This window comes from Pelophylax lessonae, assembly GCF_965119305.1.
Source record: "Pelophylax lessonae genome assembly, chromosome: 10".
NCBI lineage: Eukaryota > Metazoa > Chordata > Amphibia > Anura > Ranidae > Pelophylax > Pelophylax lessonae.
In genome coordinates this window covers 214,444,829-214,468,957 of record NC_138777.1, presented here as the reverse complement: position 1 = coordinate 214,468,957, position 24,129 = coordinate 214,444,829, and the positions used below count along the sequence as shown (strand labels likewise).

The 24,129-nt window shown below is 43.7% G+C and overlaps 1 protein-coding gene across 2 annotated transcripts in view; it reads left to right on the top strand.

Annotated features, from left to right (window-relative positions):
* Positions 1-24,129, top strand: part of CHST8 (carbohydrate sulfotransferase 8) — a 565,115-nt gene that overhangs the window by 527,187 nt on the left and 13,799 nt on the right. For both annotated transcript variants that reach the window (XM_082270418.1, XM_082270419.1), the window contains exon 3: positions 13,665-13,702. In XM_082270418.1, coding sequence (XP_082126544.1) covers positions 13,665-13,702 — 38 coding nt within the window. The remainder of the gene's footprint in view (positions 1-13,664; positions 13,703-24,129) is intronic.

Genomic DNA, 24,129 nt, shown 5'->3' with positions numbered 1-24,129 from the left:
TTGTCACTCTTCTCTCTCCTCCTATCTGCATGCACCTTGTCAGTATACAAACTGATTAGCTCTTTGTGAAAAAATGTTACGCACCCTCTGAACGCCCAGCTGTATATTGCCCATGATAGTACATTTAGACCACAGGGCACAGTTGGTGGGCAGTACCGCCGCCAAATGTAACCTATTCAAGTGAATGTTTCTAGATTGTAAGCTCTAACGAGCAGGGCCCTCTAAATCCTCCTGTATTGAATTGTATTGTAACTGTATTGTCTTCTCTTATATTGTAAAGCGCTGCGCAAACTGTCGGCGCTATATAAATCCTGTATAATAATGTGGCCATGCAATAACCATGTGTAATGTGCATGGTTGTGTTGCAGTGCTGCAGCCTTTTAAGGATTAAGACCCGGTTCACACATATGCGATGTCAGACATCGCATGTGATTTGCAGCGCACTGCTCTCAAAATCACATGTGATGTCTGTGAGTTGCAAATTCCGCCATACAGATTGTATGGCTGAATTTGCATTGCATTCAGACCAAAGTCGCACAGGACCCTTTTTTTGGTCTGTACCAGAATCAGATCACATGGGTGTTCACACCTATGCGATCCGCTTCATGTTCGAACTGACAGTTCGCACTGCGATATGCGAACTGATCGGGGGGTGTCGTTAACTTTGTATTGAAAGTTGTAATTTGTGTGTGAACTGCCTGCGAGTCAAGTGCGATGCGGGAACCCGCAGTGGATTCGCAGGGTTCCTGCATCGCATATGTGTGAATCGGCACTAAAATGGGTATCCAGGAGGTGATGTATCAGACCCTCCGGTCAAATGCCTCATAAAAGTGATCCACCACAGATTGGTGGGCAGGTAGTAAATGAGCACTGAAGACAAACAAGAAAAATGTCCTGGCGCTAGTCCTTAGGACGTGCTCCTATAGGGTCGTGCGACCAAAAGTCTTAATGGCGTAGAAATAGGAACAGAAAATAATGAGGCTGCCAAATCCCTAACACCGGATGATGTGTGGATTGTGGAATGATTGGAAGGAGGACTTGACAAAGCGCATGCGCGCAAAAAACATGTAGTCACGGCAACCAGAAGCTTGCGCTCCACGATCCACGTCCGGTCAGCGTTCCATCTCCGCCTCGGCCGTCACTTCCGGTGACATAGTCAAGAGGAAGTTTCCGGCAACAGCGAAAGGTCCGGCGCACAGCCTGTGTTGCAGCCGAACACACGGGATTTGCATGGCAGCACCCATCCACCCTTGTGTTTCCTCGGACCCCCCGGATTCCTTCCCTTCTCCCACCCTCGGTTTGGGACACATTGCTCCGTGATCCCAGTGGGTGGGATTCCCACAGCACCCCAAGTGATGCCGAAGACCTCAGGACCGGTCTGTTTTTAACCTTTATTTTCATTAATAAACTCCCATGTTATCCCTTTGCCATCACTCATTGTCAGTGTTTTAACTTATGGGATATGGTCATTTACTACACTGCATACACTACACATCCCTCCTTCCAGTCATTCAGTAAATGAGTACTGGCTGATCTATCCAGCTGAATTTGGCACCCACTTTTATTTCCATTTTAACCCAATTATGACCACCCAACACATATGTGCGACGGCAAAATGGTGGGCATTACTGCCCACGTTTTACGCAATGCTACACAATGTTTATGTGCTGAGAGTGCGCACACTAAGCACTCCCAGCACAAAGAACAAACTGTCAAATGCAGCTCTTGGTCCAGACTAACAAAGGTAGAGGGACTGGCGTCTAATCACGTGGTCACATAATCGTTGATCCTTCCCACCCCCTGGGCATTCAGAACTGTTTAAAAGGACACCAAGGAGGACAGGAAGGGGTAAAGAGGTTACTTTTTGTTTTTTTGATCTATGATTCCATGTCCTCCTTCCATCCCCAGAACATTTTCACCAGAATTCCACACCCTGTCCTGCCTCGTGGGACCAGGAGTGACAGCAGATCCACCGTTTTATCAGTGGATGGCTGGATTGGCCTCCTGTTGTTTCCCTGGCCTCTGTTATTCTGCTTCAGTAAAAGATTTATCAGTAAAAAAAAAAAAAGTCCAGAGGACTTCCTTACGTCAGGGGGATTGATGGGAACAGTATGCAGAATTTCATGCTATATTTGTAAAGTCTCTGCGCCTGGATGGTGAAGATGTGCTGACCGCAGGGGCGAGTGCTGTGCTGCCCATTTCCATCCATCAGAGGTTCTCAGATCACAGTGTGAGACGGAATCGGAGTGCATTCTAAATAAGAATTTATTTTACTCCATCATCAGCACCGAGGTTTATATTCCAGATACACTCCATGGCAGCCGGTTTTGCCAACAGCTCCATTTTTTTCACAGCTGGATAAACATACGTTTAACCCGAGAATAAAATTTTCCACACCCTCTGCTCACATTGTAGCATAAAGAAATACCAACATGGAGGTTGATTTACTAAAGGCAAATATACTGCGCACTACAAGTGCACTTGGAAGTGCAGTAACTGTAGATCTGAGGGGGAAGATCTGAAATGAGGGGAAGTTCCACTGATTTCTATCATCCAATCGTGTGCAAGCAAAAATGCTGTTTTTTACTTTCCTTACATGTCCCCCTCAGATCTACACCGACTGCACTTCCAAGTGCACTTGTAGTGCACAGTGGATTTGCCTTTAGTAAATAAACCCCAATGTTACATACCCTGGCAAAGCACATAGCGACCAATCAGAAGTCACACTAGGCATAACTTTATTGTTGGAGCTGGATTATTCTAGGTAGAATCCTAGGGCCCTGTTGAAGTCAAGGGGCCCCTGCTGCAACCTACATGCTCTAGTAACCCAATGGATAGCTCAGTTGGCTAAAGCTGTCACGTAACAAGGGAGGGTATACTGGCAGGCGTCTGGTATCTAATGAGACTGTGCAAGTACAGACGGGGTGCACATAACAAGGGAAGTTCTGCTTTTAAGTATCCTCCACTCCTCCAACACAACTGGAGGTTTGGTACCTAGTTTTGACAGGTAGACAATTCCACTGGAACCACTTTTAACCTTTTAGAGCATGTCACAGGTCCCAAGAGGCTGCGGGACCATTCAGAATGCACAGTGGGAACCCGGCTGTGAAGCTACCATAAGACACAGACAGCTTCCCACATTAAATATGCTGCAGCTGGGGACCTGAAGACTGGGTCGGATGAGGGGGGCGATGGGAACCTGAAGACTGGGTCGGATGAGGAGGGGCGCTGGGGACCTGAAGACTGGGTCGGATGAGGGGGGGGCGCTGGGAACCTGAAGACTGGGTCAGGTGAGGAGGGGCGCTGGGGACCTGAAAAATGGGTCAGATGCAGAGGGGCGCTGGGGACCTGCAGACTGGGTCGGATGCGGAGGGGCGCTGGGAACCTGAAGAATGGGTCGGATGAGGAGGGGCGTTGGGGACCTGAAGACTGGCTCGGATGAGGAGGGCGCTGGTGACCTGAAGACTGGGTCAGATGAGGAGGGCGCTGGTGACCTGAAGACTGGGTCAAATGAGAAGGGTGATGGGGACCTGAAGACTGGGTCGGATGAGGAGGGCGCTAGGGACCTGAAGACTGGCTCGGATGAGGAAGGGCGCTGGGGACCTGAAGCTGGCTTGGATGAGGAGGGCGCTGGGGACCTGAAGACCGGCTCGGATGAGGAGGGCGCTGGGGACCTGAAGACTGGCTTGGATGAGGACGGAGCTGGGGACCTGAAAACCGGCTAAGATGGGAAGGGCGCTGGATCCTTGGACAGGTATCCTTATAATAAATGTCAGCAGCTACAGTATTCGTACATGGTGACTTTTCAATTTTTTCTAGAGACTGAACCTCTTTATTGTAAGTTGAAGTTAAATGTGTTTTTAAACTCAGTATAAACGCATATGCAAAAATAAATTATATTTCAATGAGCCTATTTATTTTACAGGATTGCCCACCACATTTCACGTGAATGCAACGCTATCGCAAGTGCATTACAAAATAATAATGCAAAAAAAAAAAAAAATGCATTGCAAATTTGTTGTTAAAGCATTTGAACCCACACGTAGGAACACACACTGCAAGCATAGGCTGTGGCGTAACAAGCCCTGTCTCATTCGAAAGATTTCCCTCTACTTGTCCTATAGTTTCAAGGGGAAGTGAAAGGAAATCTCTCCAAACTCTTCTGGCGACAACTCAGAATTTTTGTAGTTGGTTTTTACGCTCTTGGAAAAAATTAGAGAGTGAAGAGAAAATAACAAGGAAGGGGAGAAGACAACAGAGCCCAATTTAGTGTAGTTCTAACTTTTAGGGCTAATTTGCGCATGAGAACGCATGTGTGCTGCTATGCCATGTAAATGTGCCCTGAGATGCTTTGTTTCTTTTTTTGTTTTTTTTCCTTGGGTATTTAAAGCGGTTGTATACACATTAAAAAAAAAGAAAAGAAAAAAAAAACCCTGCAGGACAAAGGCATAATGAGCTACTAGCTCATTATGAAATACTTACCTTAGAACAAAGCTCCGGCACAGTCGTCTGGACAACGCTGAGGGAGCCGACATGCTCCCTCTGCGTCTTTTCCTGCTTCGGCGCTGTGAGTGGCCGGAGCCGCGATGACATCACTCCCGTGCATGCTCGCGGGAGTTTCACTTTCCGGCAAGATCCGGCAAGGAGCTCTGAAGGTCCGCCGGACCTTCAGAGCGCATGCGCCGCAGACGTCAGCGGCTGCATGCAGGTTGAATATCTCCTAAACCGTGCAGGCTTACCTGTAGGTAAAAGTCAAATAGCGGAGTATACTACCACTTTAATTGTATGAAAAAATATATATAGAAAGTGTGCTGTCATATATCAGATTCCTGTGTTTAGCAACATATTTTAACCAAAGACAGGCCCGGAGCAAAAAAAAAAAAAAAAAAATAGGCGTAGGGCCTCATGAGGGGGTGAACAGGGGACACGGCATGGAAGGGGTTAATGGTGGGGCTGTGGCCGGTGGTCAAGGGTGGCCATTGGCTAGCAAAAGGTGGGGTGGGGCAATGGCCTGGTATCACTGGGGGGGGGGGGGCTTGGAATCTGCAGCAGTGCCTCGTGGGATCGCTGGAAGGAAGAAGAATCCCCGCCCTCCCGCCCTTGAGCTTCGAGGTGGACCATGGAGCTGGAAGATGCAAGTGGGCATGTGGGTTGTGCAGTGTTTTTTGTGCTGGCGGTTGGGGGTCTTTGGAGGCGTTAATAGATTTTGGTCAGTGCATAGGGTGACCCATCCAAGGTATGGAGCCCTCTAGTGGATCCCGGTTAGTAGGGGATTAACCGGGAAGTGGTAAAGAAGTGGTATCAGGGGTAAAGTGTGTTTGTTCCCGTGCTGGTGTTTTGCGGCTGGGGACCGTTGGATTTTTGGATACTGATACCGTTTTTGAATTGGAATTTTTGGTGCCTCCCAAGACCAACAACCCCTTTTCTTGATATGATACTGGAGTATTTATGGTTCATGTTTAAAATGTTTATTTTGGTATTTTGGTTTTGTTAATAAAATGGCCTACAAGGCCACAATTTTCTCCAAGTCGGTTGTCAGTAGTGTTTTGTTTAGAATTAAGAGAAGGGGTGTGGGTACACGTAAGATCGAGAGTGGGCATCGGTTATACCCCAATCAAGTGCATGAATTGCAAACAAATCAACAAAAATTAAAACATAATAGAAAAAAAGTTCCAAGTGAATGTCAAAAATATCTGTAATCCAACAACAGTCCAAATAACGTGATTGTGGAAAGATTTCAATGGTGCCTAAGTTCTTATCGTTCAAAGTGCTACATGGCTGCTTACCAGACCCAAAAGGGTCAACAGGCATGTAAGCTGTTCTTAGCTTAGGGATCTATCTGTGATACAGCGAACAGACTCCGTTTCCAGGATCTCAGATGGATATAGGGAATAAAAGGAGGACTAATAGTGCATTATCGCTAAAAGGTAGTGTTTATTAAAAAAAAAGAAATACACTTACAAAAAGTTGTGGGAATAAAATCACTGATACTGATTTTCTCCAAAAATAAGACCTACTCTGAAAATAAGACCTACTGTGATTTACGGGAAGGGCTGCAATATAAGCCCTATCCCGAAAATAAGCCCTAGTTTAAGGTGTTTGTAAAATCCTAGAATCCACTCTATTACTATTTTATATACTGTCAAATGATTGTGTTTCTGTATTATAATTGTGCCAAATACCTTCTGTACAGCGCCGTTTGACGCTCAGCTGACCTCCCGCTCCACTCCTCCTTTTCTCCCAGCTGTCAGCAGGGGATCTCAGCCCCTCTGCAGTGCTAGGAGTGTGGAAGAGAGCTCCGGCAGGTCACGGAAGTGCCGAGCGGGGCTGTAACAAAGGTATTTTGCACGATTATAATACAGGAATACACACATTGGAGATGATCGAATACTGTAAAAATGTGGATTCTAGGATTTTACAAACATTCTTACTCAGTTCACACTGGGGATTCCTGACAGGCAGGGAGGGTGGGGGAGAGAGAAGACAGCACATTACATGTTAAGACCTACCCTGAAAAAAAGCCCTACTGTGTCTTTTGGTGACAAAATTTATATAAGACCAGGTCTGCAATGCTGTCTGTGTGTGCTGATGTCACTGCTGTCTCCACCCAACGCGTTTATCCTCAGAAGGCGTCAACTTTTATTATTGTATGCTCTGCAGAACATTGCAAGTAATTTTCTGCGATAAAATGATGCCTTCAACAGGCCCTATACATAGCAAGACATTGGGTTTGATTTACTAAAGGCAAATCCACTGTGTAATACAAGTGCACTTGGAAGTGCAGTCGGTGTAGATCTGAGGGGGACATGCAAGGACAATAAAAAAAACATAATTTTTGCTTGCACATGATTGGATGATGGAAATCAGCAGAGCTTCCCCTCATTTCAGATCTTCCCTTCAGATCTACATGGACTGCACTTCCAATTGCACTTGTAGTGCACAGTGGATTTGCTTTTAGTAAATAAACCCCAATGTCTATATGAGATGGATCGAAAATGTTACTAGAACAAGCACATTTCTATCTGTGAATGTGATTTTTATTCAGGAAAAATCGTACATATTGTAATGAAACCAATACATCTGTGATTCTGTTAAAGTAACAGGTCTGAATGAAATTCCAATAGTTTTTCTATGAACGTTCAAATGAAAACCCAACCGTGTATGTTTATTATTAATTATGGTTATTATGGTATTATTATTATATTATGGTATTATTATGGTAATTATGGTTATTATTAATACGCTTTATTAATGTGTTGGTGAAAAAATGTGCAGATTGCTCACATCTGGGTCGGTTGCAGTAAACTGTTGGAATGGTCTCTATGCAGATCTTTATCTTTATGGTGGTTGCCAGGGCTGCTGTTAGAAATCGCGGGGCCCCGTACAGACTACCTGGCAGGCCCCCCCCCCCCCAAGAAAATATTAAAGATATATTTAGCTAAAATAACAACAAAATCACTATTAGCAGACACAAATATAACATAACTCACATAATTCCTGCTAAATCTAAAAAAAAACGATGTTAATAAATAAAAATGAAGATGAGATGAAAAAAATATACAGGCTGGGCAGTTGGAGCTCCGGGATCAGAGATACAGAGGGAGAGAAACAAAGTTACAAATAAACACCTGAGCAGAGATAACATTAGAGCCAGTGCTGGGAGGGGGGCCCACACAAGGGAGGGGGATTAGTGAGTGACAACTGTCTCTTTCTCAGCAGATAAAAGCTGGCAGTAGGGAGATCTTGTATTTTGTTGTCCATCACTAATCCGCCTCTCTGTGTGGGCCCCCCCTGTGTGCTTGGGCCCCCTACAACAGGGCTGGTGGTCCCCCCCTATCAGCGGCCCTGGTGGTTGCGCTCAGTATATTGGTGGAACCAAAACTTCATCCCTCTTGAATGAAATTGTTGGAGAGGTTTCCTAAAAGTCGGCTTTGTGTTGCAGAGTTGCCCCGCATTGATGTGTCTTATTGATTAGTCAGGAGATTTCACATCCTCAGAGAAGATATCTTTATTGTATTATTGTATATTGCTGTAAGGTGTTTTAATACAATAAAGGAACTTTTTCTGAGAATGTGAAATCTCCTGACTAATCTCTTTCACAAATTAATGGCGGACGTCTCTGCAACACAACGCTGACTGTGATATTTCAGATAACTTCCCCAAACAACTGTTCCATCACTTTCTGTCTCAGTGAGGATGATCCCCCAGGACATATAGATAGGGGGCTCCCAGAGGTACCTAGAGAAGCCTGACAGGGGGTTTAACCCTCCCATGCTCTATTCAAAACTAAATGTAAAAGCTTTGGATTTACACTTGAAGTCTTTCTCATGCCTGGCTAGCTGAGTGGAATATAATGTATTCACATTGATCCGTCAGCAGTGGGTTGCCAGATACTCACTTATTAAGAAGCAAACTGGATTTTCATTTTAGAAAGCCTTTATTACTTGCTCTCACACTGGAAAATCTTAAAGGTACACTCCAGCCAAATCTGAAACTAATCCTTACAGGGAGTCCAGCTCAGGCCTTTAGTTTTTCGTACAAGGGTTGCTGTAGCAAACCAGTCCACTCCACTCTTTTGTCATTGATCTGGGGACCCCTCCTGCCAACTATTTTTTTATGTATGGCAGGAATTCTCAAACACACCCACTCCACTGGAAGCTCCTTGTGGAGAAAGCCTAGTGTAAAAGAAAATGTCCCTACTAAGATGTTTCCCAATAAGATTTTAATTTGCCTTTGAGGTTTGAGTGTGATTGGTGATCTTGGTGATAAGATGCAGGGTTGTAGGCATAAAGCTTTGAGTTGCACTATAAGGCCACCTAACATAAATTATGGGTGTATTTCTGTGCCCAAGTGGTACAGCTGAAAGCACAAAAATAGTCCGACACTCAAAACTCTCGGGACCTACCTCCCTTCAGTATTGAAAGACAATTGTGGCGTGTAGGGATCAAAAAAGTAGCTGTGTGGGAAAATGCACCAGGAAAGATGCTAAAACGTATAATCAAACCAATGGTGACCACATATAAGTGCTGGATGATCCCAAAAGGGTGATGATGATGGCAGCACACAAAGTCAAGGATAGTGTAACACCCTTTGTTGATGTGTAGAAAATGTTTATTAAAAGAAGATATGCAAAAACAGTGTAAGACAATGCCAAGCCTAAAATGGAGACCCCCAGTCTGAGGTATAAAACTCAAGAGAGTGAAGGTGACTCACAGTTGCGTTTTCAGCTGACTAGCTGTGGAGGGCATATTAGCAACCAGGAGGGTGCAGCGGTGCAGGCGGCCTCACTGTAGTACTCCCACCACCATGCTTGACTGTAGGCAAGACACACTTGTCTTTGTACTCCTCAACTGGTTGCCACCACACACGCTTGGCACCATCTGAACCAAATACGTTTATCTTGGTCCCATCAGACCACAGGACATGGTTCCAGTAATCCATGTCCTTAGTCTGCTTGTCTTCAGCAAGCTGTTTGCTGGCTGTCTTGTGCATCACTTTTTGAAGAGGCTTCCTTCTGGGACAACAGCCATGCAGACCGATTTGATGCAGTGTGTGACGTATGGTCTGAGCACTGACAGGCTGACCCCCAACACCTTTAACCTCTGCAACCATGCTAGCAGCACTTATATGTCTATTTCCCAAAGACAACCTCTTTGGTCGGCCATTGTGAGGCCTGTTCTGAGTGGAACCTGTCCTGTTAAACCTCTGTATGGTCTTGGCCACCATGCTACAGCTCAGTTTCAGGGTTTTGGCAATCTTACTATAGCCTAGGTCATCTTTATGTAGAGCAATATTTCTTTTTTTCAGATCCTCAGAGAGTTCTTTGCCATGAGAGACCTTGTAACACTAACAAATTACATTACACTGGGGAGGGAAAAAGGCTAATTGGACCCAATTTGGACATTATTACTTAGGGGTGTACTCTCTTGTTGCAAGCAGCTTAGACATTAATGGTTTTGTATTGAGTTATTTTGAGGGGACAGCAAATTTATACTGTTATACAAGCTGTACACTCACTACTTTACATTGTAGCAAAGTGTCATTTCTTCAGTGTTGTCACATGAAAAGATAGAATAAAATATTTACAAAAATGTGAGGGGTGTACTCACTTTTGTGAAATACTGTATATAAATAAGGTTAGAAAATATGAGAGCAATGCAGTATGCACTGATACATTTTTATTGTACTAATCTAACACTTAAAAGACAAGCTTTCAAGAGTTTTCCTTTCTTCCCCAGATATTGCTTCAGACTTGAGAAAGAGTAAAACTCTTAAAAGCTTTTCTGTACAGTTTAAAGCATGTTCAGCAAACAGTTTATGCAGTAATAATCCCTAGTATTGGTGCCAGTTTATACAGTAATAGCCCCCTAGTATTGGTGCCAGTTTTTCAGTAATAGCCCCTAGTATTGGTGCCAGTTTATGCAGTAATAGCCCCTAGTATTGGTGCCAGTTTATGAAGTAATAGCCCCTAGTATTGGTGCCAGTTTATGCAGTAATAGCCCCTAGTATTGGTGCCAGTTTACGCAGTGATCGCCCCCTAGTATTGTTGCCAGTTTATGCAGTAATAGCCCCTAGTATTGGTGCCAGTTTACACAATAATAGCCCCTAGTATTGGTGCCAGTTTATGAAGTAATAGCCCCTAGTATTGGTGCCAGTTTATGCAGTAATAGCCCCTAGTATTGGTGCCAGTTTACGCAGTGATCGCCCCCTAGTATTGTTGCCAGTTTATGCAGTAATAGCCCCTAGTATTGGTGCCAGTTTACACAATAATAGCCCCTAGTATTGGTGCCAGTTTACGCAATAATAGCTCCTAGTACTGGTGCACATTTATGCAGTAATAACCCCTAGTAATGGTGCAAGTTTACGCAGTAATAACCCCTAGTATTGGTGCCAGTTTCTGAAGTAATAAACCCCTAGTATTAGTGCCAGTTTATGCAGTAACAAAGCCTAGTATTTGTGCCAGTTTACGCTGTAATAGCCCCTAGTATTGGTGCCAGTTTATGCAGTAATAACCCCTAGTATTGGTGCCAGTTTGTGCAGTAATAACCCCTAGTATTTGTGCCAGTTTATGCAGTAGCAAAGCCTAGTATTTGTGCCAGTTTACGCTGTAATAGCCCCTAGTATTGATGCCAGTTTACGCAGTAATAACCCCTAGTATTGGTGCCAGTTTATGCAGTAATAAAGCCTAGTATTTGTGCCAGTTTATGCAGTAATAGCCCCTAGTATTGGTGCCAGTTAATGCAGTAATAGCCCCTAGTATTGGTGCCAGTTTAAACAGTAATAACCACTAGTATTGGTGTCAGTTTCCGCAGACTTTACCAATAGGCAGACTTTACCAATAGGCACTTCTCCTCAACAATATGTCAAAGCAGGTCTGAACAAGGGGGGAATATATCGGATGGGGTGGGCATAGAGGACTTGTACTGCATAGGTACCTTCAGCTGTTTTCCTATTGTAGGGAAATAAATGTGTTTTAAAGTAAATATATATATAAATGCGGAACTTCGAGCAATAACAAAAAAAATAATAATTTGGTAGTTGCTGAAGGCTATGATGCCCTTATGAATTTATATATATATATATATATATATATATATATATATATATATATATATATATATATATATATATATATAAATCCACCCTCTGGTGGGTGCACATGCTTTGTTTTATTATTTTATTGTAAAGATTACCCAGTAAATAAGCAGTTTTCATGAGAGTGGTGGTATTACTTGAATGGGATAATACATTGACTTTTGGTTGTAATATATACTGTGCCAACCTTAAATATACAGCAACCAGCAACAACAAATGACAATTTGTGAAAACAATAAGAAAGCAAAAATTTGCAGCGCTGTTGGATAGCTTTCTTATTGATAACACATTGACTGACAGGTAACAATCTGAAGTGTCAGCAGTCTCGCAGTTACGTTTGCTGTGTTTGTTTTTCATGTGTCCCTAATTAGCACCTAATGGAGGATACTATTTAGATACTTGTTTCCTCTTTTTTTGAAAAAAATCAAGCGGTATATCAGTGGTGAGTGCAGCAGCCTTTTCTTCGGTATGTTTTAGCACTGGGGGTCCTTGGTTCGGATCCCATTCAGGACACTGCCTTCATGGAATTTGCATGTATTCCATGTGTTCCGGTACTCCGCTTTCCTCCCACACCCCAAAGACATGCTGGTAGCTTAATTGGCCTTGGTATGTGTACATATGTGAGATAGGGACCTTAGATTGTAAGCTCCTTGGAACGCAGGGATTAATGTTAATGTATAAGATGTAAAGTGCTGTTTAAATTGATGGAGCTAAATAAACACCTGTAATAATAACAATTTTGGTAATTTCAGTATATCTTAAATTTTTAAAGTATCCTGCTCTTGTTAAAAGACCCGAGTTCTTTTTAGGCAACCCATCCAGCTATTTAGGCAACCCATCTAGCTAAAAAAAAATTATATCCCAAAGGAAGCTTCAATTTAGTAGAAGAGGAGTTATACTCACCTCTCCACTTTCTGTCGTGTCCGATGCTCATGTCCTTTCTGGACAACAATAGAAGGAGTAGGAGACCTGGACATCCGACACTCTATAATGTATCAAAGGTACTCTATGAAGTAAAAATCGAATCTGCACTCCTCACAGTACTCGACCTTGTAATAATGGGCGTTTAAAGTGAATGCCATTGATGGTGCCACTTCAGAACCAAATGCAAAGATGTGATGTCACCAGCACTCCAAATAGATGCATTTTATGAGTTTATTGTGAAGACTGAGTCACATAAGGCATAAAAAACCTACATTTCAGTGCCTTGCGGGGTCCCTTTCGCAATGACAGTGATAACTGTGTCACTATGTTGACTTGAGAAAGAGACCCTGCAGGGCCTCAAAACACCAGTTTATTTTGTCTTATGTAATTTAGGGGTAGATTTACTAAAACCTAAAGTGTGCAAAATCTGGTGCAGCTCTTCATAAAATCCCAATCAGCTTCCAGGTTTTGTCAAAACTTAGAGGTGAAGTTAGAAGCTGATTGGCTACCATGTACAGCTGCACCAGATTTTGGACTCTCCAGTTTTAGTAAATGAACCCCTCAATCAGTGCTTTAAGTGGGCCGTTATGCACTGGTACTCAGTACCGCCACTTCCAAATATGGCTCTTGAGCGAACCGCCACCTCTCCGTGCGCCTTAGCATACCAGTACACTCATTTTGGACATCTGCGCCCTCAATTGCCTCCCCCCCCAAGAATATTTCCTTCCAGAGCCAGACCAGTCACCACCAGTGAGTCCCCCTGCTCCGGAGTCCCAGCCCAGGCCAGGGGGGCTGCTCTGTGGGGACCCTGATGTGGGGTGGGGGGGCAACAAAATTTATAAGCTATAATAGAGTACCGGCACCTCTTTTGGGCCACTTAAAGCACTGCCCTCAATCATGAAATGCGTCCATTTAGATTGATGGTGGCCTTGCCTCTTATCAAATCCGTAAGAGAGTGATGGAGGCTGTGGTGCAGGATTGGAGTGGAGATAGAAGACAGGAACCACCAGAGAGTATAATCCCTCTTCTATTGCAGGGAATCTTCCTTAACCATGATAGGGTCTCTTTAAAACCAATACAGTTTATAACAAGCTTTTGTTGTAACTCTTCATGCTGTAACCAAAATCTATTTCTTTTCCTTACAGGGATGAAATTTGAATTTGCATTACGTGAGCCAAAAAAGGTATGTCAAGGGTTTTTCTCCTTTAAATATAGCCTGACAGTTAAAACGTATACGTGCCTTGAGTTGTACAAGCAAGTTCCAGGGTCGTGTGTTGTCCCCTTTAATTCCATATATAATATACGTATCAGTAATTTGAGATTATGGTTTACATGGCAGCTTCCAGCTTCTCTTTAAACTGCCATTCTCAGTTTTAGAAATAATCACAGGTGTATAAAATTCCTGAAAGAATGACTAACCTCTTTAATTTGCAAGTTCATTATTTTGTTAGAAATTGTTGAAGTGCTGGGTTAAGGATTGTGGAAGAATCATTGCTCCATCTAGTGGCCAATTTGCTCACTGCAGGTTTTTTTTTAACTATATGTTTCACATGAAAAAGAGATTTATTAAATTGTATAAAAGGTAAAGGTTTTAGAAATGGATCATAACCAGAGCCCTGTATAAGTGTCCATAATGTGCAGAATGTATTTTACATGGCACGCCAAACTCAAAATAATTAGATTGGATAGTAAAACAGAAAACATTGTAGTTACTTTTACCTTTATTACCACTGGATAATTAAACAACCTGTAATTGAGATCATTTTAAACAGATTTTATATGCAGCATACTTGCTAAAAATAATTGAGATCATTTAGATGTATTTACAGCACACATCACCTGCCAAAACCTTTAGAAAAGAACTCCAAATAACAAAAACGTTGTCAATAAGCATATTAAAGTGTTACTAAACCCACAACAGTAAAATCAGTCTGTATATGCAGTAAAGCATGCTTGTACTGTGGAACCGAATGGGTTAATCCTCTGCATTGTGTAAAAAGGCTGTTTGATCCGGTCTTCTCCTTCTTCCACTGTCCCCAATCCATCTGCTGATAGTACAGAGCCTTTGGATTTACTCTGCACATGCTCAGTTTGGTGTGTATTGCTATAGATATTTATTTTTTATATTTACTAAAATAATTGCATTTCCATGTTCTGTGTACTGTGGGAGACCATATATAATGAATGCAGGGTCCTAGGTTTAGTAACACTTTAAGTTATATAATCATTTTCATTTATAACATTAACTTTAGAAGCCTCTGTACCAGATTAAAAAAAATAAATAAAAAAATCTGTGCCAATTAGATATGTAGATTTAGCATATAGATAGTAGTTGAATCCAATGATGACAAAAGGGTGTCTGCTGTCAGTTAATGCTGATCCAGTCTTAAAGGTGGTCATACACTATGAGAGTAATGTAATAAAATGTTTGTTGCGTAGATATGACAAACATTCATACAATCATGATGAAAATTGCTGTAGTTTCTCTAATATGTGTGGCTCCTATATCTTTGGCACCATCTAGTGGTCATAATGTGTTTTTTTTTTTTTCCAGAAATGCCTTTATCAGGAAAAAAAAACAAGATTGTGGCCACTAGTTGGTGCTGACAATATATAAACCACATATAATAGAGGAAATTTGCGTTCTGATTGTGTGGATGTTTGTCACAGCAGCACAACAAACGATTTTCTACAAGAAATCCATAGTGTTTCATTATTAATTTAGATACAAGCAATCATAAACAAGCAATTCATTATTGATTCGATTATCGAACATTGCAACACGTGCAGTATCAGTTGATAATACGAACAATCAGATACAATCTATTAAAATCAATTTGTATGATGAGAAGTTGTCTGGTGCACACATAAACACAGATATTTGTTTAAATATTTTGAAACGATCAATAACATTGTGCCAAAGCAAATTAACTTGTCAGCATTTAATTAAAGCAAAAGCCAATTACTGTAGTCTACAATTCTTATTTGGTTTGACCATTTTAGTTGCATCAGATAATCTATTGAATGGTCATATTGATACATGTGTGGCCACTTTAGAGCTACATACTTTACTATTTTCTTTCGTTTTTTTCCTTTAGATCTACCAAAACCATATAATATGAGGTCAAACCTAAACACTTTAAATTTGCAGCAATCAGGCAGGCCCTTGCACTACATAGTTGAAGTTAAATCTAATGGAAATTGAACAACAAAAGTTGTATAGTGTGTATCCAGCTTTAGAGTCACTTAAAGTGGTTGTATCCCGTCATTCCCGTGTGTAAAAAAAAAAAAAAACCCTGCAGGACAATAGCATAATGTAATAGTATGCATCGCATACTATTACATTATAAAATACTTACCTTAGAACAAAGCCCCCGTACGGTCGTACGGACACTGCTGAGGGAGCTGACATGTTCCCTCGGTGTCTCTTCTATGTTCAGCGGCTCCGGCGCTGTGGGTGGCTGGAGCCGCGATGACGTCACTCCTGCACATGCGCACGGAAGGTCACTTTCCGGCAAGGAGACGGCAAGGAGCTCTGAAGGTCCAACAAGATACGCCGAACCTTTAGAGCGCATGCGCCGCTGGTGTCAGCAGCTGCATGCAGAGTGAATATCTCCTAAACTGTGCAGGTTTAGGAGATATTAATTTTACCCACAGGTAAGCCTTATTATAGGCCTTATTATAGGCTTACCTGTAGGTAAAAATTAAAAAGCGGAGTAAACTACCACTTTACCCATTAATAAAGATAGGATTTCCCTAAGCCATGAGTAGTGGTGAATTGATTTCCTATCTGAAAGAGCCTGCACAGTTCTGGTAATAATGTCACTCAACAGGGGGCACTACACTGACCACCAATGTAAGGCATCTCTACTACTGACCAGCAATGAGAGGGGGCACCTCTACTTCAGACAACCAATGAGAGGGGACACCTCTACTAAAGACCACCAATAAGAGGGGGCACCTCTACTACTGACCACCAATGAGAGGGGGCACCTCTACTACAGACCTCCAATGAGAGGGGGAACCGCTACTAATGACCACCAGTGTGAGGGGGCACCTCTCCTACTGACCAGCAATATTAAGGGACACCTCTCCTACTGACCAGCAATGTGAGGAGACAACTCTCCTACTGACCAGCATTATGAGGGGACACCTCTCCAACTCACCAGCAATGTGAGGAGACACCTCTCCAACTCACCAGCAATGTGAGGGGACACCTCTCCTTCTGACCAGTGATGAGAGGGGACACCTCTCCCATTGATCACCAATGAAAGGGGCATCTCTCCTACTGATCACCAATGAAAGGGGCATCTCTCCTACTGACCACCAATGTGAGGGGACATCTCTCCTACTGACCACCAATGAGAGGGGACACCTCTCCTACTGACCACCAATGTGAGGGGACATCTCTCCTACTGGCCACTAATATGAGGGAACATCTCTCCTACTGACCACCAATGTGAGGGGACATCTCTCCTACTGGCCACCAATGTGAGGAAACATCTCTCCTACTAACCACCAATGAGAGGGGATACCTCTCCTACTGGCCACCAAATAGAGGAGACACCTCTTCTACTGGCCATCAATGTGAGGGGACACCTCTCCTACTGACCACCAATGTGAGGGGACACCTCTCCTACTGACCACCAATGTGAGGGGACACCTCTCCTACTGACCACCAATGTGAGGGGACACCTCTCCTACTGACCACCAATGTGAGGGGACATCTCTCCTACTCAGAGCCGGTACAAGGGCGGGGCAGAAGGGACGGGTGCCCTGGGCGCTAACATTTATTGGAGAGAGGGGGGGCGCCACTGCTGGACAAATTCTTTCACACACTGCTGACTGTGTGAGTGTAAATTATTGCTGGCCGCCAGCTGCTATCTGCCTGCAATGTGCCGAGTGCGCTCCTCCTGCACTCAGCACAGCCTGAAGCCTTCTGTTCTACTTCTTCTTCCGTCAGGGGAGCGGAGAAAACACCCCCCCCCCCCCCTGACAGGCGCTCAGTAGTCTGTTCCGGCCGTGACGTCAATGAGCAGAGCGCTCTCCTCCTGCTTCAGCCACTACCTCGAGGAGCCGTGGAAGAGAGGAGAAAGTGAAAGTGAAAGCAGAAAAGCACATCCAGAGCCTGGCACTGTGTCTCTGCCTGTCTGCAGCAGCGTGAGTGAAGCCTGCCTGCCCTGGTGAAGAAGTGAACTATTCAGATGGAGGGAGGGGGGTCTGTCTGTCTGGCTGAGAGCAGGTAAGTGGGGGGGGGGGGGGCTGTCTCTCAGAGCAGGTAAACTCTTTAGATTAGTGGGGGAAGGGGGGGGGGTTCTTGCTGAGGGGGGGGGTCTGTCTGGCTGAGAATAGGTAAACTATTTCGATTAGTGGGGAGGGGGGATTTCTGGCTTGGGGGGGTCTGTCTGGCTGAGAGGAGGAGGTGAATAGGTGAACAATTTAGATTAGTGGGGGGGAGGGGGTGTTTGGCTGAGGGGGGGGGGTCTCTCTGGCTCAGAGCAGGTAAACTCTTTAGATTAGTGGGGGAAGGGGGGGGTTCTGACTGAGGGGGGGGGGGGGTCTGTCTCGCTGAGAGGAGGAGGTGATTAGGTGAACAATTTAGATTAGTGGGGGGGGGGGGGTGGCGGAGGGGGTGAGATGAGTTGTCTAGTGGTGATGAGTCTCTGTTGTAATATGTAAAATCAACCTATATGGAGCAGGTGTTGGTGGTAAATTTCAAGATAAAGGGATAAAAAGATAAAAAGAGTAAATGTAAAATCTTATATGTGGCATATATACTACCAATATAAATGTAATGTACCTATGCTGCTGTGAAGCAGATGTGACCTAAGTGCAAAAAGTGCTAAGTGCAGCAGGTGTGGTCACCCAAAATATTTTTTGCAAAAAAGAGCACCTTAATATTTCCTTATGGACTTTGCACCACTCTAAGAGTTTTTGGACACTTTCTGCACTAATTTATGATTGCACGTTTCACCAATTGTTAGATTGGCATATATTTATGGTCGGATCTACATATATTTAGTTATATTTATTTTATATTGCTGTATTTGCATATATTTATTTATACCGCTGGATTTACATATATTTATTGTTGGATTTGCATATATTTATTTATACTCACTTATATGCGGGGCATATATATTTTTATAACCCCGTACACAATTTGACACTCTATAGGTGGTACTGACATTCTGGACTCATATGTGCATCCGTACACTTTATAAACCATTTATTACTACGCATTGCACAATATCGCACATTAATATATGTATTTTATAATTTTAGACTATTTTTGAGGCTGACACTAAATTTATATACAACTATGGACACATATATACATTTTTTACTTTATAGATTTATTTTGGGTGACCACACCTGCTGCACTTAGCACTTTTTGCACTTAGGTCACATCTGCTTCACAGCGGCATATGTACATAGGTACATTACATTTATATTGGTAGTATATATGCCACATATAAGATTTTACATTTACTATTTTTATCTTTATATCTCTTTATCTTGAAATTTACCACCACCACCTGCTCCATATAGGTTGATTTTACATATTACAACAGAGACTCATCACCACTAGAGAACTCATCTTATTTATTTGCTCCACCTTCTATATCTGGCAGCGCCAATCACTTCCCCTTTTTTACAAATATATCTGATACATCCTTTTTTAGGGCTTTATTTTTTGAAGTGGGCTGCAGCCAAGTCTGTCTCTTAGTTTTATCCTAAGCGCGGATTTTTTGGGGTTTTTATTCTGTCTGAGATGAGGTCAGCTATTTAGATTAGGGTGGGAAGGGGGGGGGGCTCTGTCGGGCTGAGAGCAGGTCAACTATTATTTAGATTGGGGGGGGGGGTCTAGCTGAGAGGAGGAGGTTAACCAATTGTATTTAATTTGTATTGTTTTAAGTATTTTCTTGTTTTGAAACTACATTGATTCTAATATTACACCCACGACAGGGACGGGATTGGGGACTGGGGGGGGGGGGGGGGGGCGCAGTTTGCCATCTTCGCCCTGGGCACCAAATGACCTTGTCCCAGCCCTGCTCCTACTGACCACTAATGTGAGGGGACACCTCTCCTACTGACCACCAATGTGAGGGGACATCCCTCCTACTGACCACCAATGTGAGGGGACATCCCTCCTACTGAAGTTAACTAGCAAGCCCCCAATAAAAAGTAAGGACAAACATAGAAAAAGATAATAAAATGAATGTCACTGTGTAAAATATTAACTTAACCTAAAATATTAACTTAACCTAACTTAACCTATCCTAAAGGTTAGCTTTAGCCAGAAACTCGGCATTCATTTTCTTTCACAATTTTTTCATGTCTGGGGAGTAAATGGTCACCCCTCAAATCTGATCCGGGAGCCCAGCAGAACAGTTGGTATTGCAGGCTTGCTTGATTAGTTTCAAGCCTGGCTATCTGCTCTGAGATCTTTCCTGTGTAGGTAGTAGGTAGGGCAATGTACAGGTAAAAGTAGGGTAATGTACAGGGGGGTCAGGAGGGCACACCACTGGAGTCATCAGGAGGGCACACCACTGAAGTCATCAGGGGGGCACACCACTGGAGTCGTCAGGAGGGCACACCACTGGAGTCTTCAGGAGGGCACACCACTGGAGTCATCAGGAGGGCACACCACTGAAGTCATCAGGGGGGCACACCACTGGAGTCATCAGGAGGGCACAACACTGGAGTCGTCAGCAGGGCACACCACTGGAGTCGTCAGGAGGGCACACCACTGGAGTCATCAGGAGGGCACACCACTGGAGTCATCAGGAGGGCACACCACTGGAGTCATCAGGAGGGCACACCACTGGAGTCATCAGGGGGGCACACCACTGGAGTCATCAGGAGGGCACACCACTGAAGTCATCAGGGGGGCACACCACTGGAGTCATCAGGAGGGCACAACACTGGAGTCGTCAGCAGGGCACACCACTGGAGTCATCAGGAGGGCACACCACTGGAGGCGCAGGGTGGCATAAAAGTGGCTACCTCATGCAGAGCAGCGCATGAGGTATGAGGAAGACATTAATGGCTGTGTGTTGAGTTATTTTGAGGGGACAGTAAATTTACACTGTTATACAAGCTGTACACTCACTACTTTACATTGTAGCAAAGTGTCATTTCTTCAGTGTTGTCACATGAAAAGATATAATAAAATATTTACAAAAATGTGAGGGGTGTACTCACTTTTGTGAGATACAGTATATGTTTGGGGTTTCTAAGTAATTTTCTAGCAAAAAATACTGATTTAAACTTTTAAACAAAAAGTTCCAGAAAGGGCCTGGTGAACAAGTGGTTAAACACTGCAAAATTTGCTGGAATTGTAAAATATAATGGCTACCTAGGAAAACAAAGAGAGCTATGGGAGGTAATTGGCGTCTAGCATGTGTGTTCAAAATCAGTGCCTCAGTATGCAGTGCGAAGCGCGATGAATAATGCAAACATAGCCCATGATATATTGTCCTGTACGATGACCATTGCCTGTCTACACTGCTCAGTTGACCTGTTCTATTGGATGCTGGCGCCGTTCTTCGCAGGAACCCGGTTAGGCACACCCATCGCCTCTTCTTACAGCCAATCCATTCTGTTTTGTATGTTGCGAGTCCTGTCTGGCTGTGATTAGTCCATGTTATTGTTCTTAAGAGCCAGCTTGAGGTTTGCTGGCGTTGGATTGTCTGGCCGTAGGAGCACAGATGCCAACACAACGGCTTAATTTGCATGATAACAGATTTCATAGACATCAGCTTGGTCTGTGCCCAGCTGGAGCCCTGCCATCTTTTTGTCACAACAAATGTCAATTCCTACACTCTTCTCCAAGCTGAACTGTACGCCAGACAAGGCAAGGGGTGGACAATTGTGCCTCTTGCAACAATTATCAAACATGCTGGTCCACCAGCTGGGCTGAGCTGGATAGGCTGCTGTTTTGCTTCTCGGGGGGATTCAGAAGGGAACAGAGTTGCTTAAAGCGGTATACAACCAGCAATGTCATATATTGCAGCTTACCAATCATTAGATGTGGTGGCTGCATTACTTTTCTTTATTCCCTCTGTTTTCATCTGATGATCCTACCAGTTCCATACTTGCCAACTGTCCCGTTTTTGCTGGGACAGTACCAGCAAATAGGAGCCTGTCCCGGGTAATTTACATTGTCCCTGGAAGCGCCCGTTAATCGGGCTGCCTGTATATGTTACGCAGAAGTAGTGCAGCTGAATGGGAGAATTATTCCAACTCTGCTACTTTGGCCTCAAGTTTGAAATTCCCCTTTTAATTTCATATAATTCTCTCTTTATTTAGTAGAAGGGCCGGCCTTTGGGGTGTGCGAGCTGTGCGGCCGCACAGGGCGCCATGGGCAACAGGGGCGCCGTGCGGCCATCACAGCTCGCAAATGATGAGGCCGCACAGCGGGAGGTAAGTGGCGACCGTGGCCTGGACAGGGTTAACACAATTTGAGTAGACCCTATAATCTGATAAGTAGGCGGAGACTAATCATGCAGAGTGGGCGGAGCTTCAGGGAAGTGGGTGTGGTAAGTAATTGATAGCTGTGCTACAAAGTGTCCCTGGAAATTTTTTTCAAATGTTGGCAACTATGCAGTTCTGTAGTAGAGTGCCCACACTCTGGATAAAGGAATAACAAAGACACCTTTGAATAGGAGCACTGTCAATCGGGGGGAGTGTGTTAGATGTAGTAGCAGATTTAGATACACTAACCAACTGACGCCAAACTCCAGCTCACACTTTGTAAGCAGTTGCTTGAATAGTTTTGTTCCTTTAGGGATAAATGCGTGAATAAAAGCTGATCATTGTAAGCATTCCTATCCATGCTAAATGTTTGTCTAAGTCCCAGTTCACATATATGCGACGCGGGAACCCTGAGAATGCACTGCGGGTTCCCGCATCGCATTCAACTCGCAGGCAGTTCACACTGCCATATATGAACCGCTGGGGGTGTCAATACAAAGTTATCGACACCCCCAGATCAGTTTGCATATCGCAGTGTGAACTGTCAGTTCGGACATGAATTGGATCACATAGGTGTGAACACCCATGAGATCCGACTCTTCTGCGGACCCAAAAAAGGGGCCTGTGGGAGTTGTGCCGAATGTGATGCAAATTCAGCAATGCAATCCATATGGCTGAATTCGCATTGCATGTGATTTGCAGAGCAGTGCATTCCGAATCACATGCGATGTCTGTCATCGCACATATGTGAACCGGTGCTAACTGCTACATCTGCAGAACAGCTTGTTCTGTTGATAAACAGCAGATTTACTGGCTGGATCACCAGGTGAAAATAAAGGGAAAAAAGCCTTAAAAAGAAAACTGATGCAGCCACCACATCTACAGTAAGTTATTTGTAAGCTGCAATATAAATTTTAGGTTTAAAACAAAAAGGGTAATGGTCTGGTTTCCTCCAGAGCACTCCTCCATCCCTAAATATATATCAACACAAAGAAATTGGCCCGCGGGACTTTATATGAGGTACGTGCTCAGTGGCTGGAAATGAATATCATGCACAATATATGAATAAAAATTGATTTTATTACATAATGTATAAAAACGACAACATATGCTCAATGGCACATATAATAGCTCAATGGCTTGAAGTACATATAACATGTAACATGAATAATGCAATAGGATGTATTAACATTTTAGGTTGACAACTTGGTGTAGCCTCTTGAATTAATGACAGAAATGATGTAATAGGATGACATCGCAGTAGAGTATATATTATTGTGATCTGACGCGTTTCGGGAGCAATCTCCCTTCTTCAGAGATCAATATATTCAAAATGTCACTACAAAGAAACAATGTTGTTACAGGGTGCAATAAGGATAAATTAAAAATGAAAAAGATTTAGACAAAAATGATAAGAGCTGTGGGAGTACTATATACTCACCGATCAAAAAGGCTCAAATGGCAAAGGTGGACTCCTATAGGACAGCGGTGCGTCATGTCTGACCCGGGAGCTGAAGGGTCCCAGAGTGCCGGCAAATACAGAGGGGGGCCCATGGCAGGGAAGTGTATGTGTAAGGAAAGGCCTTCCAAACCTGTTGTATGTATATTTAAAAAACAAAACAGTGAAAATGTGGCATATGTGCTCACAGTGGTAATATACTGGTATAATTGGTACCAGGTGGGAAGGGCTGGTGTGATGGTTATATGGGATACCGGAGGGGGTGTGAGGAGAGTGAAAGAAGGAATAAATAGAGGAGGGGAAAAGAGGGGGGAAAAGGAGGAAATGAGGAAGGGGGGGGAAAGGAACAGGGGGGAGGAAAGGGAAGAGGAAAAGGAAGGGGGGGAGCGCCTAGAAACCAAGAAATAGTAGAGAAAAACCGTGTATGATAGAGAGTGGTGTGCCGGGTGAAAAAGTGAAAAATGAATGTGTGTTAGTCTGGGGGAAATGAGTGTGGGAAAGGAGTGGGGGTGTGAGGGGGGAAGGGTGGAACAATCCCAGTGACTAACCTGACAGGATCCTCCGCAGCTGGCAACAAGAGAGGGACCCTAACGTCATGCAGCGGGTGAAGGCAGATCGAGCAGAGCCGAAGCTTCTGTGATCTTAATGGAGAGGCACGCTAGAGGCGGGCC